The sequence below is a fragment of the Mya arenaria genome, chromosome 16 (assembly GCF_026914265.1).
Source record: "Mya arenaria isolate MELC-2E11 chromosome 16, ASM2691426v1".
Lineage (NCBI taxonomy): Eukaryota > Metazoa > Mollusca > Bivalvia > Myida > Myidae > Mya > Mya arenaria.
Window position 1 is genome coordinate 12,533,688 of NC_069137.1, and position 23,610 is coordinate 12,557,297.

Consider the following 23,610-nt stretch of genomic DNA (forward strand, 5'->3'; position numbering starts at 1 on the left):
ATTAACAGTGTAATCTTTTGTAATGCATTAGTGTAAAATTTAGTTTATCGTTAGTTTAAACTTTTGTAAGGCATTAGTGTCAACTGAAGTAAAACAAAAGTGTAAACTAAAGAACGTGTTTAGTGTAGAATTGAGTAGGTCTTTAGTGTCGATATCAGTAAGATATAAGAGTAAATGCAGTAAATTATAAGTGTTGATTGTGGTAGGTCAAAATTGTAAAATTGAGTGAGACATAATTATAAAATGTCGTCATCTGAACACCAAAGAACCTTTTCATGCAATGACGATGAACTCTATGACTCCTAATTTAGAAATAAATATATTAGTAGTAACTACATTATTCATGTAAGGTAAAAACATCAGACGCAAAACTACCAGACAAATCACTTTAATGCACATAACATATTTACAAATCATCAAATTACATTTACACTAATTGAATGTATTCTAAAACCACCATAACGTACAAAAAATAAATACACAAAACAACTAGATAAACAGTAATAATCACTTAATCGAGACTCTGACTAACAGTTTTGATGCTGGCAACAAGTTTATTGATATTTGCTGAGATGCGGTTATTTTATTACACTGTAGAAATGTGTTAATTTATGCCGAAATAAATTAAAGTTTCTGCCGGTCAATAATGACCAATGAACGAATCACTTTAACTTAAACAACATACTTATGTATGCGAACAAATGAAAATGTATTTACAATAATGATGTGCTCGAAATCACTATAACCTTTTATGTTTATACAACCGGATGAAACTATATTTAGATAATTGTGTACTCTGAAATCAATATAACCTGCAAGGTTTATACAACCAAATTAAACTAAATTAACAGTTATAATTAGTACTGAAATCATTTTGATAGGCAATGTATACACAAATGGAACTTCATTTACTGTAATTATGTATTCTGAACTCACTATAATGTGCAAGGTATATACAGAACAATGGAAGTTCATTTACACCAATTATGTACTCTGAAATCACAATAATGTGTAAGGCGTATAGAAACAAATGGAACTCCCATTACAGCAATGGTGTACTCTGAAATCACTATAATGTGCAAGGCGTATAGAAACAAATGAAACTCCCATTACAGCAATGGTGTACTCTGAAATCACTTTAATGTGTATAGCGTATAGAAACAAATGAAACTCCCATTACAGCAATGGTGTACTCTGAAATCACTATAATGTGCAAGGCGTATAGAAACAAATGGAACTCCCGTTACAGCAATGGTGTACTCTGAAATCACTATAATGTGCAAGGCGTATAGAAACAAATGGAACTCCCATTACAGCAATGGTGTACTCTGAAATCACTATAATGTGCAAGGCGTATAGAAAAAATGGAACTCCCATTACAGCAATGGTGTACTCTGAATTCACAATAGATGTACAAGGTGTATACTAAATATTGTAACTTCCATTACAGCAATGATGTACTCTGAAATCACTATAATGTGCAAGGCGTATAGAAACAAATGGAACTCCCATTACAGCAACGGTGTACTCTGAAATCACTATAATGTGCAAGGCGTGTAAAAACAAATGGAACTCCCGTTACAGCAATGGTGTACTCTGAAATCACTATAATGTGCAAGGCGTATAGAAACAAATGGAACTCCCATTAAAGCAATGGTGCACTCTGAAAACACTATAATGTGCAAGGCGTATAGAAACAAATGGAACTCCCATTACAGCAATGGTGTACTCTGAATTCACAATAGATGTACAAGGCGTATACTAAATATTGTAACTCCCATTACAGCAATGGTGTACTCTGAATTCACTATAATGTGCAATGCGTATATAAACAAATTAAACTCCCATTACAGCAATGGTGTACTCTGAAATCACTATAATGTGCAAGGCGTATACAAACAAATGGAACTCCCATTACAGCAATGATGTACTCTGAATTCACAATAGATGTACAAGGCGTATACCTAATATTGTAACTCCCATTACAGCAATGATGTACTCTGAATAAACAATATATGTACAAGGCGTATACTAAATATTGTAACTCCCATTACAGCAATGATGTACTCTGAATTCACAATAGATGTACAAGGCGTGTACTAACAAATGCAACTTCATTTACAGTAATTATGTACTCTGAAATCACTATTATATTTGCAAGGTATACACAAAACAATGGAACAACATTTACAGTATTAATGAGTTCTAAAATCACTATAATGTGCAAGGTATATACAAAACAATGGAACTCCAATTACAGTAATTATGTACTCTGAAATCACAATAATATGCAAGGTATAAGAAAAACAATCTGACTGTTTTTATACAGAAACTGTAAACTTTGCAATCAGTGAAACAATAGAATTTTAAACATTTCCTTTTACTTTTTTTGACATAACACGGCAGTTTGACTCCCATTTGAGTCCATCTATTAGATAACAGGTTGTTACGTTTTACAATAACATAATTATGAAGACTTCACGAATCACGTTTCAGTCACTTTTTATCACAGGGTTAAGCCGTCGACCATGAACTTTTGTAGAAAATGGCTCCTTTGAATGCTACACCAGTTATAATACATATTGCTGTAAATCACCATTTGTGATAAATACCATTGCTCATTTCACCTTAATTCCTTCCATGCGAGACTTCTTAAAGTAGTTCATAAGGGTGTCACCTTGGCTTTCTTCCCCATGTTGGCACCTGAAACAAATACATTTACACTCAACAATAAAATTGATGATGACTATAACTATTGCATGTCACATTTCATGATGTCGGTTTTTTGTTAGAAAACATGATTAGGAACATCCAAAAGTAGCCGAGTCGAGTTTCCCGACCAATAACGAGTTTTTACATTCTAAAAACAACATACATACCCTCCCGATCACGCTTCAAAGAATCAGTTTAACCATGTTCAACTTAATTATGATTCGTTAATAATACTTGTACCACATGAGGAGATGTGTGTTGCTTCCATATATGCGTTTACTTTCATATTGGATCGGTGATAAGTATAACAGTGCAAAAACTAAAAGATAATATAAACTCAAACTCTATTCTAATATACACAGACTTTTTATTGCACGGTAACTTTTCAATATGTTATAAAGCAGTCAATGCGTCCACTTTCATCGTTTTTAAATGTATATATAACTCGTGTTTCGCTCTCATGTATACTTGCTATAAGTTAGAATTACTAACAAACATGTTATATATGATTCATATAATACAATGTGTAACGAGTACGAGGAGACACGTCTTGCAAGAAATATAACAGACATAGACATTGTATATACTTGTATTTTCAGTGACGGTATTAGTGTTGTATTGTTACATAAAGATGCACTTTCACAGATTGAACGTTTTGACAACTATTTTGTTTTTAGTCTTAGAACGAGCAATCTTTTGCGAACATGCATGGAAACCAGTAACATACGACTGCTGACAAAAAATTAGATCGCAGATTTTAATATTTAAGTTCAAAAAATGATGTTTTATGCATTTTTCTTAAGCCATTAAAACATTAATTTTTGAACGGAAATATGAAAATATGCGATCTGATCTTTTGTCAGCAAACTTTAATCGTTGGTCTGCAGATATCTTCGCAAAAGTTTTCTCTTTCCAAGACAAAAAAGTTGTAAGAAACGATATATCTGTGAAAGTCCAGTTTTAATGGACTTAAAAAAAATCGCGATTAATCGGTAAATAATAGAACAGGAGTGCTATTGCCATAACTTAAGTTATTATTTATACTTACATAATGCTATATAGGATACGTGTAATTATAACTAGTATAAACAAGTATTGCAACTAAAAGTATGACATGGACATGGTAAATTCGTTCTTTCAGTGGCAGGATTTGTCGTGTTGTCTAATTATTGGACAGAAAATATGTAAATAATCAGTAAAACATAACAAAAAATAAGATATGCTTTTGATTGATACATGGAATTATCCCAGGCCCCAATATCACAAAAATACTTTAATCAGCTCTCAATCTCAATCTCAGCTCTTTTTACCACATAACAGCATAGTATTATTCAAAATCCTGTATGTTTTTATACTTTTTGAAAATGTATTTCTCACAGAATATGTTATTGAAAGATTTTGACAATTTTTTAAAGAAAACGTATTCTAGAACAAAACAAATATACTTGAGTAATTGTTAAATGGCAATGAATTGTACTCCAGTACATCTTTGGATGTATAATATTTCCCTTTGGTATCTAGACCAAAGGTTTCAATCAACATATTTAATGACAGAATGCGGTTTTAAAATTTGTAAAAAAACATATATGTCTATAAATTTTGATGTACTATTATAATAGAAGTTGAGATTGAGTTTGAGATTTGACTACAGTATTTTCGTGATACCTTTTGTCAGGCCTGTTGAGGACGTATACACTTCAGCATTCCTAAGAAATATCTACACAGAACAAAATCAATAAAAAAACTATATTAAAAAAATCAATTTACTGCGAAATTGGCCTCTTTTATATCCTGACAACTGCTTAATCTATAACATATTAAAATATTTAACAAAGGTTTATTTACACAGTCCATTTCAGTCTTTTCATCATTCACAAAATTAAAGTAACTATGAGTATGTCACTTACCGTTTTGCATTTACTGTGAATGTAATATCCAAGAGGGCAGAGTGATTTAAGTTGAAAGCGGACTGTAGCTGTCTCATTTCCTCATCAGGCTCTATATAAGAGTCCACTAACTCAAATTTCACAGTATGTTGCGACTGCTTCATCATACTAAAGATGCTTATGAGCATTTCTATTGAAATGGCCATACGAACGAATTTAATGTGTTGTGTGATGTCGGTGAAAGAGGGATGTAGACCAACCATCTGGAGAGCGGGCTGAGTCTTTATGTCCATCGCCAGCTGCCTCTCGTCCTCCTCGGGCTTTATCATACAGTACATAATATCACAGTGCAAAGCATGTCCCGACTGTATCACCATACTAATGAGACGTCTTAACTCTCCTGCTGACATGGTCATGCTCTCTAATGTAATGTATGGATGGTCGTCAGTGGAGGCGGGATCCGGAGCTTCAACCTGGAGTGCTGGCCTGTTCTCTATGCCCACATCTTGCTGCATCTCGTCCTCCTCAGGTTCTATTGTACAATTATCTAAATCATAGCTCACATAATCTCCCGACTGTATCGCCATACTAATGATACGTCTAAACACTCCTGCTGACATCAGTATGTTCCCCAAAACAACTTCCGTTAGGTAAGAAAGTGGCCTATCCTGAAATGCAATGTTTACAAAGTAGCTGATGGTCGGCTTTATTCAGGACACAATGGATAAAGGAAATGATATGATTTTACTTCAAGCAGATTTTAAAAAAAATAAAATCGATATAGCCTGGCGGCTTAGCGGCGTGTTGTTAGCGGAATGAGGTTCTAGTGGACTGACGGCCTAAAATTATTTTCTCTTTGAATTCCATTTCAATGCGGTTCTTTCTCGAAAACAATTAAAGATCCACGTTTCCTTTCTATAAGTTATTATTATTATTATTATAGTAGCGATTATCAGCATTATTAAGAAGCCATTTTGCTTTTGCGAACAAAGTTTTTGGGTTTCAATCAAAGAAAAGTAAAAACTGCCATTTGACAGTCTCTTATTGACAACTCCAATGACAACCTTTCATTTCAAAAGAATGTTTTTGAAACACTAATTTTATCACCAAAAGTCGATCTACCAGCACAACCGCCTGGCGGCCTAGCGGCCTGAAGTAAGCAGCCTGATAAAATAACGCTTAATACTCAATGAAAACATCCTTTTGCGATTTTCAGCAATTTAAGTAAGCCACACCCATTTTACGAAATGTTGGGGTTGAAAAAATGACAACATCAAAAATGTCATTTTAGAGCCCGTTATGGACAATACGAATGATACCATTGCGAATTGTATTTATTATTTATGCTAAAATATTGATATATTGCATAGCATTTTGTGATAAGTCTTCTTTGAAAACAAAAATAAATTAACGTTTTTATGCACAAATTAACATCATGTTGCGATTATCAAATTGTTTCTAAAATATATGCCCCCATTTTGCAGTTTTGAAAATAAAACGTCGATTTAGCAGTCCGGCGACCTGGTGGCCTAGCGGCGTAAAGTAATCGTGTCGCCGGCCTAGAGGTCTAAGTTTGTTTTCTATTTAAAAAAAAAATATTAATAGTATGCGGGTCCTTAAAGTAATATTTAATTAACATATTCTATGCACAAACACACATTCTGTAGCGATTATAAGCATTATTTTAAATATCATCCGTAAGCTAATTTCTATTTTATGGGTCATTTTGCTCAAAGGTCAATTTAGTCTGATTCAATCAAGTCATGGTACTCATGACAATAAATTGACATGATGACATCGATGATGTAAAAAAAACAGTCTATCACAGAAATATGTTTCATTGTTTGGTCTGAAATAATGTTTGGAAGGTTTTGCCCAAATTCTGACAAAAACAAAAACTCCGGATAATCACCTGATCAAAGATATCAATCAGTATAGGTAGGACACTGGTTCGGAACGACTAAACTAGGTAAGCTTACTTTGATATCTGTCTTCTTTTAGGTCAGACACTACCTAATAAATGTGTTTTATATTTTATAGTCAACTAACCAATTTGCATGCCAGAAAACACTTATTTCTAGATCATCACACTCGAAAAGCTGCACTTGCGTAACAAAAACAAAAACAAAAAACGTTAGGGTATAAAACTGGTTTAACGCAACCACTGTGTGTTCGGAAGTCAACGAGAAAAAAACAATGCTGTGAAAATGACAACAATTAATTGTAGATCAAGTAAATCCAGCAATTTAGCTTGTTTTTTTTTTAAAAATGAATCACAACCCATTCAGCTTCAATGTCGTTATATATAAGATTGCTGATGGTTTGGGGTGGTATAACCATGCTTTGATTCATCGCCATGCATTCATAAATAATATTGCATTTTGCAAGGATTAAGCACTTGGTGTAAAATTCCCTTTACACCTTATCTTGGTTAAATAAAACAACTCCCTATCACTAATAGTATTCTGAACATACCAAAGTACTATTCATTTTTGGTAAGCACATGCCATTGTATTTACAATGATATTAACATTTAAATGAAATCAAAAAACTTATATCTACATAGACTCCAAAAAAATGTTTATAATGTTAAAACATGCTTACCTTTCATTTGTTCAAGTTTCATGTGCTTACTTAAACAGAAAAGTTAATAGTAATAATTGGAACACTTTTCCAATGTCAAAAAGAAATGAAGATCAAGAGTGTGTACAAATAGGTTTAAGGGTAATTTTAATGAACAATCTATCTTCTTTATAATGATTACGAGAAAAAAAATCACTATTCGCTCACTTCTGGTTTTATGAAAAATGACAAAATTGTATTATGTTTTATACATAGTGGCCTAATATTGTTTTCTTTTTCAACACAATTTAACTAATACGAAAATATTCAAAAACACTTGAAACGAAATAAAAAATAGGCCGCTAGGCTGCTCAAGTCATGCCCGAAGACAAAGAGGCATCTGGGCTGCTAGAATGACGTTTTAGAAAATTGCTATATTATGTATATCTGTCCATAAAAGCGTATTCTTTTTAACGAAAACGAATAATAACTGCGTTGACATGTTCAGGCCGCTAGTTTCAGGCGTCTAGGCAGAATTATATCATGCGACTAAGCCGCCAGGCAGCTAGAACACCAACCTTTCCCCTAGAATACAATGCCGCTACCTTATTCTAAATTATTCAAATCTTGAAGATCAGGGCAGTTTACATTATGGTTATCAACTGACCAAAGTATAACTTGAACATAACTTATTTCAGTTTTGAAACCGCTAATTTACAATTTGACAAAATAAACTGGGCAATTTAAGCAAACAAATACATTTATTAAACAATCGCATGGTACAAGTAAAATACATGTACTTGTGTGAAAAAAATACAGAAACAAGCTCAGTAGGAAAAAAGTATAAACATAGACATAATCAAGGTTTAATGGCAATGGGTAAACGCCAAAGACATAAAACACAAAAACAAATTATCACAAACAAGAAACATGGAAGAACAGCACTAAACTCCACAAACTGCACAGTGCGTACATACTATAAATAAAAAAAACTAGGTATGTTTATCAAGGATTGTTAGGTACCGCCTTGGAACGGTCAGTAAAATGTAAATTTACTGGGAGTTTACGTGCACAAACCTCACTCTTATCCCAACAATCTTAAATAAAGATAAAAAGTAAAAGTTTAATCTTATCAAAGTATGCATTAACTTGAGGAAACTTAATAACAACTTTTTCTAATTAACTTATAGGTTAACCTCAAGTACTTCAATGATTAAAGGTCCCAACTCTATCTACAGACGGTGAAATATAATTCAAATACTGATTTAATTATCAATATTTATGAAAAAAGCTACAGAAACAAGCTCAGTATCAAAATGTTTAAACATAAACCCAGTTTAATGGCACTGGGTAAATGCCAGACATATAACATAAAATCACAAAAAAAGAAATATGGAAGAACAGCACAAAACTCAACAAGCAGCACAGTGCACACATACTATATAAAAACTAGGTTTGTTTATCAAGGATTGTTAGGTACCGCCTTGGAACGGTCAGTAAAAATGTACTGACTTGTTTCTGCATTTTTTTTATAAATATCTATAGCAAACAACCAGTTGTAAAGAGGTTTTTTAAAAAAAAATATTATCAGGTAAAGATTACGTTGTGTAAATCATATATAATATTCGAAGGTTTAAACAACATACCAAAGCTGTATTATAAAAATAGGGGTGTTTATAAATGGTTGTGAGGTACCGCCTTGGAACGGTCAGGTATTTAAACAATACTGTAGCACTTACCTGATTTGAGCTACGTAAATAATCGTGTTGTGCAAGTAATGTCGCAATCAACTGTGGTGCTTTTTGCAGTGTACTGAACTTGACTATTAACGTGTTGAGTTTCAGCTTTGGTGAAATCACTACGTCCGAGCAAGCAAGTTTGTATAAGGTGAGTTGTTTGAGGTTTTCGAGATGCCCAAGGTCGAATTGTAAATCATTAAGTGGTCTATTTCCGCTCCATTCGAGGGTAAGTTGTTGAATATTTTCTAGTTTTGCAACGATTTCCTTAACTTTACTTTCCCAATCAAAATCCCCTAATGTGAGTGTTTTCAGAGATGTTAAATCTGAGAGCAGCAATGACGACACTAGTAAATTTGCTGGTTGGAATTTCCTAAATGTTATTTCGCATTCTAATAGTCCGTTCAAATGCAGCTGTTTGATATCTGTAAATTTAAGTTCGGTTAATGCAATAAATTTTAGATTCTTGCACATACCTAGATCTAACACACTTGGATCTTCTTTGTATTGAAGGACAGAACAGAGGTCTTTTTCCCCCTCTATAAGTAATGACGCAAGAGTTGATTTTCTTTCATCCAAGTAGGGCTTCAACATTGTCTTTTTTTCTGCTTTTAAATCTTGATCGATGAATGGACTCACTCCAGCGAGGGCGATATGCTGCAGATATAGGTCCATTCCGGAGTGCCCGCTTCTACCTGCCTCCTCGTAGCCACGATATATCATGTCTTGAAATGTTGTTGCGATCTCCATGGAATAACTGCCTCTTTCACAGTATTCAGTAAACAGCTCATTCAATATCTTTGAAAACTGTTCAGCAGCATGTACACTCAGGCCGCAGAGAAACTTGAACATCTGACCCAAGCTGAAGACATCCTCTTTTCTGTTATCAATATACACGTTCAGAATGTGTTGTATATCTCTGGACAAATCAGAAGTGTGTTTCGCTAAATACAATGCTGCAAAGTATTCCTGAAGTGTTTTGTGCAGAAATTGATAATACGCTGATCTTTCACCTGATTTTTTACTGCAAGACATGATACCAGATTCAAGAGAGGCCTGTCTGTGCTCTCTAATATAATCGTACTGGTCCCCTTTGATTTGAAATACAATTGATTCGTCTTTACTTGCTGAAAACAATTGATGAAATGCCAATTCACTCACAGAATTAAGAAACTCAATCGGAGGTTCCTCCGCCTCTATGTTTTTCTTTTCGCACATTTCATACCACCGTTCATCTATTATTACCCTGAAAACTTCAGACAGAGACATGTTATCCTGAAGTTTGTTTCTGAACCAGAGCCATACAATGTTAACCAGCACGATTGGAACATCGCGGAAATGCCACAGCCCTTTTTTGTTAAGGTCTTTAACGCAGGTTTCTGAACTTTTTTCTACTTGATTTTTATCTAACTCCACAAGTATTTTCCGAACAAGTTCCGTAGGTAACTGAAGTCCTTGCAACTGCACATGATTTCCAAATTGAGAGCGATTCAATTTCAGCTCAGCTAGTTTGTATGGTCGTGTCGTTATGAATGTTGTGCAGTTCACCCAACATGTTTCAACGTGAGGGATTCGTTCAATACGCTTACATTCGCTACAATGTTTCCACTCATCTAAACCATCAAGCAACAGAAGACAATGTTCTGATCTCAAAACATCTGTTAACAGTTCGTTTAATCCTGTATATTCTGACTGAATCTGTTCATTTATAAACTGAAATATAATATCTTTGATTTTACATTGATCTTCAAATTCTCGAAGCTTCACATAGAATAAGAACTCAAACTGACTTAACGGGTTGTCTTTTTCTTTCTCCTCATTTACGCCATGTTTAAATTTGCACCAACTGTGGACAATCTTTTTACATAATATCGATTTGCCATATCCTGGTTCGCCCTCCACGAAAACTGTTCTAACCATCGTGCCATTGTCGCTTAGAAACATCTGGTGAATTTCTGATATCTCTTCATCTTTGTCTTTCTTGTTCTTCAGTATAAGTTTGGGTTTTTCATAAATGTCTTCTACAGCAGCATCAATATCCAATCGGACGTTAATTCTGACAGAAGTTTCTTGGTAATGGTTGAGTAACAGTTTCTTTAAATCTGAAATATTATTATATTACGTTTAAGAACTTTCAATGTGAAATTAACAAATAAGAAATAATAGTCAACAATGCAGTAATTATAAGAGGTTGTCGGTATGTAATCAAACGATGTATTATGTCGACATGGCTGAAAGTATATTGTCAAGCGATAAAATGTATAATTTAATATCATTTAGGAAAATAAACGGTATCATTTTGGTATGGAAGTGTTTGGCTGGGATGCTGTACATTACTTAGCTTGTGTTACAATTTGATTCTCATTGACATTGCACAGTAAACTAGATCAATAACAACACTGTAATAAGGTAATCATTTAACAAGGAAAGAGACAAATACCCCATATTGTGCCTTGCTGGACGGACAGCCATTGATATATAGCAGGATATTTGTTAATATCCAACAAAACATTTAATGAAAGAGCAGGAATGTTGTGCAAGGAATACCGTACCTTGTTGGGCGGAAAGCAATTTATATATAGCATGATATTTGTTAATGTCCAACAAAACATTTAATGAAAGAGCAGGAATGTTGTGCAATGAATCCCGTACCTTGTTGGACGGACAGCCATTTATATATAGCATGATATTTGTTAATGTCCAACAAAACATTTAATGAAAGAGCAGGAATGGTATGCAAGGAATCCCGTACCTTGTTGGACGGACAGCCATTAATATATAGCATGATATTTGTTAATGTCCAACAAAACATTTAATGAAAGAGCAGGAATGGTATGCAAGGAATCCCGTCCGTTGTTGGGCGGACAGCCATTTATATATAGCATGATATTTGTTAATGTCCAACAAAACATTTAATGAAAGAGCAGGAATGGTATGCAAGGAATCCTGTACCTTGTTGGACGGACAGCCATTTATATATAGCATGATATTTGTTAATGTCCAACAAAATATTTAATGAACGAGCAGGAATGGTATGCAAGGAATCCCGTACCTCGCAAAGTCATGTTCTCTTTAATACAATGGAGCCGGCAAGGCTTTACTTAGGTGTGAAGTTTATTTATTTTATTTGCGTATTGTGTTTGAAAGGAATGGTGAACTGCGAATTTCGGCCCTACCCCGTGCGTTTTGGCAGCAACACAAGGGGTTGTGTTTATTTTCATATCAATCATGCTGACACTGCGTTCTTATAATTGTATACATTATTATTTCAATTATAATTGATTTTTATTACTTAAGACCTTTCGTTTTTTATCATTGTGATAGGAAATATAACAGTTGAAGTTGTATAATATAAATCTGAAAGAAACTCGCTCACAGAATTTATGTTGACAACAATTTAATCATTAATAAACAATTCAGAATATAATTTATCTCACTTAGTTTATTGAACAACTATCAAACAGTGACTGACCGAACTTCATTTAAATTGACTTTCGTAGTTCAAGCCGTACATAAGTCAATTTTCAATAACGTTATGGACGCTTTTTAATAAAGCATTTTCGTTCATAGTTTTGATAGTATTCGGTAAACCCCGCTTGATTGTCGTACGAATTTTGAATACGAAGATAATAATCACGCGCGAGGAAAAAAACCCGTACGTAAGATAATTTTCTGAACGAATGAAACATCAAATACATATTTTATTAATTCATGACTTTTGAACCATTTCTGAACATCTGATATCGAGAGCTCCTTCTGATAAATTCTTACTAATATGTATTTTCATGGCATGTTTAAAGAGTCTTACCTGACTTTGCTTTTGTTAATTTGGACTTCCTTTGTTCTTCACCTTCACCTCTGGTCAGTTTGTTGATTTCGCTATTAGCTATTTCTTTGATGTTTTTTGTTGCGCTCTCGCATGTTTTCTTGAACTTACGTTTTTCTTTTTTAGCCGTTAAATTAAGTTCCCGTTTTCCATCTAAAGTGGTTTCTTGTTGTTCACGAATACCATGCATAGTTGCTTCTTCGAGTTTTAGTTTTCCGGACTGAGCAGAGTTTTTCAGTGAAAATATGCTTTCTTCGGTTGTCTCAATCAAACTTTTATTAGCATTGTCTATACACGAATCCATCTTGGCAAGGGCATCTTCAAAAGTTTTCTTAATATCGTTAATGGCGCTTTCTTCTTGTTTACCTAAACTAGACATTGCAATACCGCCGAGTTTCTCAATGTCATCCTTTATCTCATTTGCTTGGTCTCTCCATTCGCTTTCTTTGGCAGAAGCCAAATCCAAAACGTTTTGAACTCCTCTGATTGCTGCATCTTCGATAATATAATTCAGCAAGTCCGGGTTGGGATCTTGACATCTGGTTTTTAACTGAAAGTTAAATAAAATAAACATAAAATGCTTATGCATATGTAGCTCTTTGGTAACAGCAAAAACAATCAGCTAAAAGCTTAAACACACATTTATGATATCAAATACGCACATTACACGAACCTTCTTAAACACACAAATATGATATCTAATACGCACATTACACGAATCTTCTTAAACACACAAATATGATATCAAAAACGCACATTACACGAATCTTCTTAAACACACAAATATGATATCAAATACGCACATTACACGAATCTTCTTAAACACACAAATATGATATCAAATACGCACATTACACGAATCTTCTTAAACACACAAATATGATATCAAATACGCACATTACACGAATCTTCTTAAACACACAAATATGATATCTAATACGCACATTACACGAATCTTCTTAAACACACAAATATGATATCTAATACGCACATTACACGAATCTTCTTAAACACACAAATATGATATCAAATATGCACATTACACGAATCTTCTTTAACACACAAATATGATATCAAATACGCACATTACACGAATCTTCTTAAACACACAAATATGATATCAAATACGCACATTACACGAATCTTCTTAAACACACAAATATGATATCAAATACGCACATTACACGAATCTTCTTAAACACACAAATATGATATCTAATACGCACATTACACGAATCTTCTTAAACACACAAATATGATATCAAATACGCACATTACACGAATCTTCTTAAACACACAAATATGATATCAAATACGCACATTACACGAATCTTCTTAAACACACAAATATGATATCAAATACGCACATTACACGAATCTTCTTGTCATGCGTACGAATATCTAAATGCAATTTTTTTATGTGTACAGGACATAAAACTAATTTAGGTGTACATGAGATGTGTATAGTCATGAAAGGGATCCTTACGTTGAATTCCAAGTGCAAAATGAATACGGTTTCATCCGCCAGCCTTTATATTTCAATATTATGTTTGTCCGAATTTCAACATTCTCTCTCTACGTTGAAGGCATCAAACGCTAATAAATACATTTTTCCAAGTAGTTTGAATGCATTTTCCTTAACTAAAATGTATCTTCAGTAAGAAAATGAGTTCTTTTATTTATATATTTATTAAAATCTCACATCGTTTCTCTTGATCCAAAGAAACGGTTTAATTACATTGAATATTCTTAAAAATAAAACATTAATTAATTTAAATTCATCATCATCACTTATTTAGAATATCGAATTTCGTTTGCAGATATGAGTGTGGAATACTCTACAAAAATATATAAGTACGTTTATAGCTGTTTGGCAGTCTGTTCATTTTGTGATTCGTCGATATTTTATATGTCATTTTTCCTTGTCTCTGTCATTTTTTTTCTTTTTTTGTCAATTATGATTTAATTGATCACTATTTTGTTTTGTCTGTCTGTATTTTTCACTCTGTATCTCCCTTGCTATGCCATTCGTCTGACTATATTAATACACATTTTATGCTATTCCATCGGTCTGTCTTTTTCCGGTTGCTCTTGTGTCCCCCGTCTTTTTTTATCGCAGTCGCTATTTTATCCGTATATCATATCAGTGTGTTTATACCACGCGATAAATTACGTCATATTTGCAACGTCGAAGGGCCACAATTTGCTTAAAATGAAGACTTAAATCAATGATAACTTTTCTTTTACTACACAACTTTAAATGAATTTAAAGACAGTCTATTCCGCTTTAAGAGCACCACCTTCGTTTTATTACCGAAATTTGATGAGATGATTAGTTTTATCAATACCTCGTCAAACCTGTTTCCAAAAAAAAATTGGTTTGACAGTGCTTCGTTAGACGGCTGCATTTTGAAAAAGGTTTGTTGTAGTGTTTTAAGAAAATAAACTTTCAACCAATCTCTGGTGAAAGACCGAAGGCGGTGTTGTGTAAGCGGCGTAGATTGTGCTATTGCCTTCCGACGTGGCATTTATGACGCAATTTACCACGTTGTATACACACATTGTATATTTAAAAAGTCGCTGCGCGTTCCCGTGTATTTGACTTATTTTTTTGTGTAGATATACTTTCCATGCGTTTACATTATTTATGTATGTGAAATATACAGTATATATGTCGATATTTTATTCATCTTGATATATTTTGGTACCTATTATTCATTTGTCTGTCTGTCTGTCTTAATTCCCTGTTTCGTTGTTTGCGCTATCTGTCAATCAAATAATTATGTCTATGTCACCATTTTCTTCAAATAACTATTTAGCATGACTCTCTCGGACATCTACTCCCTAATATATGCCGTTAATTTGCTTCCCTAACTACCTGATATTCATTGTTTGTACAATTTCGCCCGGGTGTATCTCGTTTATTCATTAGTGTCTAACTGACCATATATCTACCATATATTTCTTCGCAATATTTCCAGTTTTATTATTTTACCTCATCAAGCTGCTTCCTTGCTTTCAGTATTTCTGGATCTCCCTGAAAATATGGGTCGTTTAGCACCGCAATCATGCTGTCTATACACTCTGTTGTGGCCTGGTCTGTCAGAGCACTTGAACATACGTCTGGCATATGCCGAATCTTGTTAACGTACTTCCGAGCCTAAAATATAAATTATTTTCACGAATTGCTTACGTCTCATCCCAGTATGAAGCAAAAATGTGAATTTAAATTCGAGTTGTTTTATTTGCTTTGGGGTGAAACAATGTTGATTCCTATTTTAATTGGTAAATACTGTATTTAAAGTGAACATACTCCTTTGATGCATAGCATGCTAATAATTGCAACACATCCGATCCTCTTTAATTGTCAGACAAAATGGCGTCTAATTAACCGATGTACAAAAAGAATACAACATCGACTCTCATTTCAATAAGATTCAATTTATCTCTCTAATTTTTCAATCTCAATCAAACAGTTAAACAGCAACAGCTGTTTCCCAATAATTATACCAGCGCAATTAAAAATGCATCGGTATTTCACTACTGTCCCATAATTTAATGGCAACGCCAGGTTAGGGTTTGATTTAAGCTTTGCATAGTCAGTGTGTGTCTTGGGTCGAGAGCTATCATAAGAGATCTGATCAAGAAATCAGATCAAAATAATTTGAATTCATTTGAAGAGTTGAAAGAAGCACCGCTATATGCGACAGTCGACCAGTAATTTAGGAATTAGGAATTCGGACCAATAGAACAATCCCTACGATTTTATCAGCCAATTGACAGTACTTCGGTCGAGTTAGTAACCATTAAACATTATATTTAAGGTATGATTATTAACAAAGGGCAGTAACCGTTCTTATTGTCATAAAATGTAACCGTGAAGAAATTCGCAATTATCACAACATGAACATAACCCTAGGATTCTAACTCTGGAACGCGCAGAAAATAAAATAGTCCAATGACGTTGAAGTTAATTGTAGCACGTAATTAAATGCTTTTATTAAATACATTGTGACTTCAACATATCAATAGAAAAACATGGTATAAAGTAATTATCATATGACAATGCAACTGGAAATAACATTCATGCTTTGGAAATGCAATAATGTATCATGACGGGCTATGCATATTCCTTTCCAACATAAACATTACTGCGAGAATGGCAGTTCCTTGACATTGTCTGGAGTTACTCAAAAATCGGTATATACAGTTAACAAGCATATCTTTAGAATATATTAAGGGATGATTACTGCAACATCTACCTGAGATATCAGATTATGTTTGGACAAACATGTATGAACGATTGGAATGAAAGTTTACCATACACTAATGATGCAAATCCAAATGAGAACAGAAGCATATACTACACTATTATAAAGCGAGATATTAAGGTAATGTTTATGTTAAATATATTTTTCTTACACAATTTATTCAAAGCCGTTCATATTTTATTGTCTTTGTCTGATAGGGAAAAAGTATAATTACCTCGTCAGTTAGTGTTTCCAAAGTGTGTTTGAATCGCCCGCAGTTGTACATACAGGCTGCTAGTCCGTTGAAGTCGATTTCATCAAATGAAGATTTGTCATCATACCCAGATGACTGCATGAATAACTTGGCGACAGCAAACGGAGAGTCTCGCCATGTGTCAGTCGAAGCGTTTCTCCAGGAAGGGTTCGTTCTTTTGTGTATGATCTTGATTTCATGTCGAAGTTTTTCATGAAATCGACAATGTATTGACAGCTGGTTAGAAACATGACCATGATCTGTTGAACAAGTCTGTTCTTTCGATGCTTTCTGGAGAATGCCATTGTGCAGATGTGTAGCCTCTGACTTGACACAGGGAAGGAGAGCTCTCCTTGTGATAAAGACGGCCTGCCATTGTTTGAGCCAGTTTCGGGATTCGGGGCTGTTGAAATCCCTCTTTGCCTCCATCTTTGATCGGCCTATGTAGATATAAAAACATAACTAAGTTCTAGTTCGTTTAATAAATGTTTTTAAAATACACATAATATTAAGGCTCGCCGTAGCACGTGTGACAGTTTTTTCTCGTTAAATTGTTTTTAGTCTGCTATATTATTTCCTTTTTATGAGTTCACAGCAAGGTCAGTAGCTGTTCAATACACTCATTGACAAACAGACATGTATTACCTTGTTTTGCATGAACATATCATTATTGTTTATAGAGTACAACATGAACATTCATCTAGACGAAAAGGTGTTAGACTCGAAACTGCGCTTAACATATATCATTTGTTCAATTAAACAGCTCGAGGAATGGCCTCGTACATGTGCATGGCTAGTAAAGTTTTCAAGGGAAGCAAAGAACTGTTGTTGTTTTCTTATTTAAGCTTTTCTTGTAACTGAATTCAGGAATTAAGTTCAAAGTGCTGCCACAAATAAAGGAATAGCAATAACTTTTACCAATGCATTTTTCATGATATGTTACTTAGAACATGTTCGCGGTCAAAACAAAATCTCGTTTTACATCAAAACTGTTGTTCAATAAAGTTTTATTTTTAAGGTATTGTTCATTTGACAATTCCACTCTTTAAATTATGCTTTATAGCTGTATACGGATAATAATTATAAACAGTATTAAGTTGAGGAAAAAGCAACATATGAATATCAAATTAAAGTTATTGGGAAATTGTCTTATTTGCAGGTTTTCTTATATCCGAGGCATATCTGTTCTGTGAACTGAATATGTTCATAATTGAAAAATGGTATCAAAGGTAACAGTTATTAAGCAAGTTTGGCTTGAAAAATGTTCTTTTCCAGAAAATGTTGTTCCTCAGTAGTGTAACCAAATACTAAAACTTGAAATCTTAACTGCAAAAAAATGTTTCCGAAAATAAAAAGGTGTACATCTTATAAATACCTATCATGCTTGTTTCTACGTAACCTCTTAACTATAAACCTTATTTTTGCGATGCAAACATCATCTTAACTGTTTCGTTAATGCTATGCTTTTGTGTCCTGGATGTCCATGTTAATTCATAGTGAACTCTTCAGTCGATCTTGAACAAAATTATTTCTTTGGACGCCGGTAATACATGATGGAATATTATCCAAAAATTACAGTATGCGATCTCTCCTCAATTATTTTTTTTGAATGCGAAATAATGTTTGTGTAAGAGGAGAAAAAAGCTTTGAAACAGGTTTGCTAAAGCTTTGAGTTTTCATTAAATAGGAAATATTTTGATGGGTGACATTGACAAAAAACGCACCTTTTGCTGAGAGCTGCTCTTTTGACAAGAATTGCCTGACTTTTTGCGTAGGTGTTTTTTAGCAAAATTAGAGAAGTTTTTGGTTGTATCTGCAGCTAAAACGCATTGTTGGTGTTATCGGACGAAAAACACAAATTTTAGTGGTATTGGCCGATACAAAAACGCAGCTCTTGCGAAGCAGCTATGTTTTTCAGGAAGGTAATGTTAATAAATACATTAAATTACACACGTCTTAATCTATATGTTATATTTCATATTGTTTACGTATAATCATTTAGCACATAAAACAAAACATAATCGATATTGGTTACATTGTATAAATTTGTACATATCTTCCATGACATCAGCATAGAGTGTAAAGACGAAGTAAAACTCCTAGGTGTAAAATTAGATATTTTAATAAACTTCAATGTCCATGTCACTAGTATATGTAGGAAAGCATCAAGAATGTCCTAAAAAGAATAGGTAAATATTTGAACAGACTGGGCAGATTAACAATATACCATTCCTTAATTATGTCAAATGTTTATTACTGTCTACTAACATGGCACTTCACATGAAACCAATACTAGGAAAGTTGAAAACATCCAGGAGAGAGCACTGAAATTCATATATGAAGGTTTTTATAGTAGCCACGAGAAACTAATACACAAATTAGGTCTAGCCACTTTAATAATCGATCGCATTCGATCAATTGCACCAGAAACACAGTTGAAATACCCAAACCAAGACCAGAGAGGTATGGTAAACAATCATTCAAGTATGCAGCTGCAGCTCATTGGAACTGCCTACCAGACTCTTTTGGGCAAATATAATCGTTCGATCAGTTTAAATCACATATAAATAGCTGGAATGATGAGAAATGCTCATGTCCAGCATGTGACACTACATAAATTAGGGGATGTTTTCACATGGTGTGCAGACTCATGTTTAGGAACTGTTTGTGTTATGCATGAATTGTGTTGTTTTGGTAGCCAGTTTGTACTCAGTTTCTTCACCATTATTACCTAGGTGTGACTGCAAACATAATAATTACTTTTGTTGCTTGATTAGCATGCTTTGCTGTTGCCTGCATTATTTCTTGTTAGGAATATGTTAACTGCTATGTAGTGCTATGCACGAACTGTTGTTGCAGTTGCCAGCTTTTTTGCTTGTATTTGCTGTGTCTTAGGCGTTATTGTTAACACACCAACTTAATAAATATGCTTTGTTCAATTCCTTGTATTGTTTTGAGTTTGCTTGCCATATTGTTACTCATTATTTACAACCATGCTACTATGTTGACTATCATTAGTATTATATTAGCTCTTCCTTAGTAATTCCTTGTTTTTCCAAGAACAAAAAACAGACCCCGTGTCCACGAAGAAACTTGGGACCGAATCTTGGAAAAGTGTCTCACACTTCCAGCCTCTTCAAATACCGTGATGGAGAACCAATATTAAGCGAACACCTACAGAAACAAGCTGAATAGTAAAAAGTTAAACATAAAACCTTCAAGCAGGAACTATGCCCATTCTGCCAGAACTCCCACACCTGCAAGTAGCATCAGCCGTTATCCAGATACATATATAATTCAAAGTCAATTGACCATTGGCACATAAGTAATCTATATTAACTCTATGTGTTGCATGTTACCAAATATATAGGCTTTGGGATTATAGAAGTTCAATCATTGATCATCATGTCAATCAAAAAATAATGATTTCTTAAGCTTACATTTACTGTAGTTAAGTATATTTGCGTATTTCTAATATATGTATGATAAGTGAAATGTATTGCATTGGTGACATTATATAATGTATGTAGAAAGACTCAGAATGGCAAGTACTTGTTTTCAGTTCATATTATCCTAATTTATTCTCAACAGGTAGAGACCTTGCCAAGTGATACAGGAGATGTTGTTAATTAGAAACCGGCATTACAAAGATTGTTTGGTGACGAAGATGTGTACATGGTTAAAGCTGAATCTCCTGTTACCCGTTGTGATAGAGTGTCATAACAATTAGTGAGATATAGAATAGGATTTTTAGATGTGTTTAAAAGTGTATGACTATTATTTAACTTTTCTCAAAGAAAATTGTTTTAGTAGATTTGTGTTTAAACCCTGGTTGACAGTTGATACTAATCAGTAAAAATCTGATGCTGTTTTATAACCATTCTGCATGATCATTTAAAGGTCTAAGAAAAGACTTGTTAATTAATACATTCACATTTTATCTGGTTATCATTTGATTCAAGAAGTACTTTTTTGTTATGTTTAACAAAACGACACTCTTTTTTGGTAATTTTTGTTTGCATGTTTAACGTTTTTTTCTGTAATAATTAGTGTTTAACTTTCAGACAATTGTATACTATAACTTTTGCTTTATTGTATCGTCAATACGTATCGCGTATCGTCACCTTCATATTGCAAAACGTATCGTATCAAAAATGTCTGAGCAATACCCTAGTCTCAACAGGCTGTTTTCTGCAACTTTGGTTGCCATATAGTGAAAAAGGCATTCCTTATTTATTGAAATCAATCCATAGTATTAAAGTTAAATAAGTGCAAGAAAGCTTATACAGTGGTGTGGTATCTGTTATCTGTGCGATCCTAAATAATTACTGATGAACCCGATACAATCTTAAGTTTTATTGTATCTGAATAAACCTTTAGATAATAATAAACAGTTTAGATCTTAATCAGAGCTCTGATTCTTAATAAAAACTCCATGACTGGATTATAAACATTTTCTTCTTTACCCGTACATACCAATTACTTCCTTGGCAACAAAAGACAACGTAAGTAACCAGATAAGTCCCTAACATCTACTTCCTTAGTAACCAATGGCTTCATTAGCAATTATTAGCTTTCTTAGAAGCTAATGACTTTTTGGAACCACTTATTTCTTAGCAGTTACCTTTATTAAATCAACCATTGACTTCATGAAAACAAAATTACTTCTTAAATGATCACTGATTTGTTTAGCAACAAAGGAATCCCTTTCCGTACATACAACCGTCAGCAAACCAATACCTTCCTTAACAACCACTATCTTTTCGCCTCTAATGACTTACTTAGCAACATATGACTTTCTTTGCAAGCAATGATATCCTTAGCTTCAAATGAACCTTAACAACTACCGTCATTCATTGAAACCAGTTAATATTTTGGCAACTAATGACTTACACAGAAATCGATGACCACCTAAGCAACCAAATAATTTCATACCATCAACTGTTTGCCTGAGTAACCAATGACTTCCCTTTCAACAAATTTCTTCTTAGACATCCATGAATACCTTAGCAACCACTTCTTCCTAGCGACTACCTACATCCATAATTATAAAGGATCCAACCTTACAAATCAATAACTTCATACCAACTACCTCCTCACCATCATATTATTTTAAACAATAATAATGATAATAATTATTATAATACAATAATAATAATAATAATAATAATAATAATAATAATAATAATGATAATAATAATAATAATAATAATAATAATATTAATAATAAAATAATAATAATAATAATAATAATAATAATAATAATAATAATAATAATAATAATATAACAATAATAATAATAATAATAATAATAATAATAATAATAATAATAATAATAATAATAATAATAATCATAATAATAATAATAATTATAAAATAATAATAATAATAATAATAATAATAATAATAATAATAATAATAATAATAATAACAGTTATAAAAAAATTATAAAAATAATAATAATAAATATACCATTATTATCAATGATGACTGTTTCGCTGACTTGATTGATTGCGTTCAAAGAATCATAATTTGTTATATCATTTTCTGAAGATAAGAACCCCATTAATTCCCTATGTTTCTGTTGGTATGTTCCGATATTCAAAAAAGGGAACAACCAGGGTTTTGCAAAATTTCACTAGATATTACTAAAATCAAACTTAACAAATGAGACAAGCCGAGGAAAAAAATATTAAACTTTATTTAGTATACTATTGTTGGCATGATACGCGAGACTGTGGTTTTGTGTTGTGGAGGAAACATGAACGCTCATAGAAAACCTACTTGTCTGTCTTGGTGACCACCAACTATACGCACATAATTATATTCCTAGATCCGGAATCAAGCTTTTGCGCCAACCCTTACTATATGGGCAGACAAAAGAGTGCTGTGAGTTGAAGTACGCAACGCTCACAAAACAACAAGGGGCGATGGCGATAAAACAAGAGTGAGGTCACTAAATTTATTACTGTTACTTGAAACATACTTAATAGTTTAGACTGACCAAGTTCAAAAATACCCAGTGCTGCAGAACAGATGCTCGTGTCATACAGCAACATGATGTGGAGGACGTATAACTGGAGTGAGGACACTATTGTTTTACTTTTAATTTCAATATACGTTACAGTGAAGGGGTGTGTGTGTTTTATCAAGACTTTTATGAGTGGTTTTGTACCTATTTATAACGGGAGTGATGCACAGCAGAACATCGTACGAATTCCTAATCGTGAGTCTCGATAAAATGACACCATGACTTACCGAGTACAACACTAACCAGTGCCACAGTACCCATGCTAGCTGCACACAGCAACAACGCGTGGTAAACTGAAAATTTTCCCTCCAGGATCCAGTCCATCACCATGGCAAATATGGAGGCCAGGACACC

General features: G+C 33.4%; 1 protein-coding gene across 1 annotated transcript in view; it reads right to left on the reverse strand.

Annotated features, from left to right (window-relative positions):
• Window positions 1-241: 241 nt before the first annotated feature.
• LOC128222282 (uncharacterized) overlaps window positions 242-23,610 on the reverse strand; it is a 31,912-nt gene continuing 8,543 nt past the window's right edge. Inside the window, exons 3-9 of the mRNA XM_052931245.1 lie at window positions 23,484-23,610; window positions 17,208-17,665; window positions 15,718-15,882; window positions 12,705-13,272; window positions 8,900-10,998; window positions 4,620-5,266; window positions 242-2,703 (exon numbers count right to left, since the gene is read on the reverse strand). The exon at window positions 23,484-23,610 is cut by the window's right edge and continues 18 nt beyond it. Coding sequence (XP_052787205.1) covers window positions 2,619-2,703; window positions 4,620-5,266; window positions 8,900-10,998; window positions 12,705-13,272; window positions 15,718-15,882; window positions 17,208-17,665; window positions 23,484-23,610 — 4,149 coding nt within the window. The 3' untranslated portion in view covers window positions 242-2,618. The remainder of the gene's footprint in view (window positions 2,704-4,619; window positions 5,267-8,899; window positions 10,999-12,704; window positions 13,273-15,717; window positions 15,883-17,207; window positions 17,666-23,483) is intronic.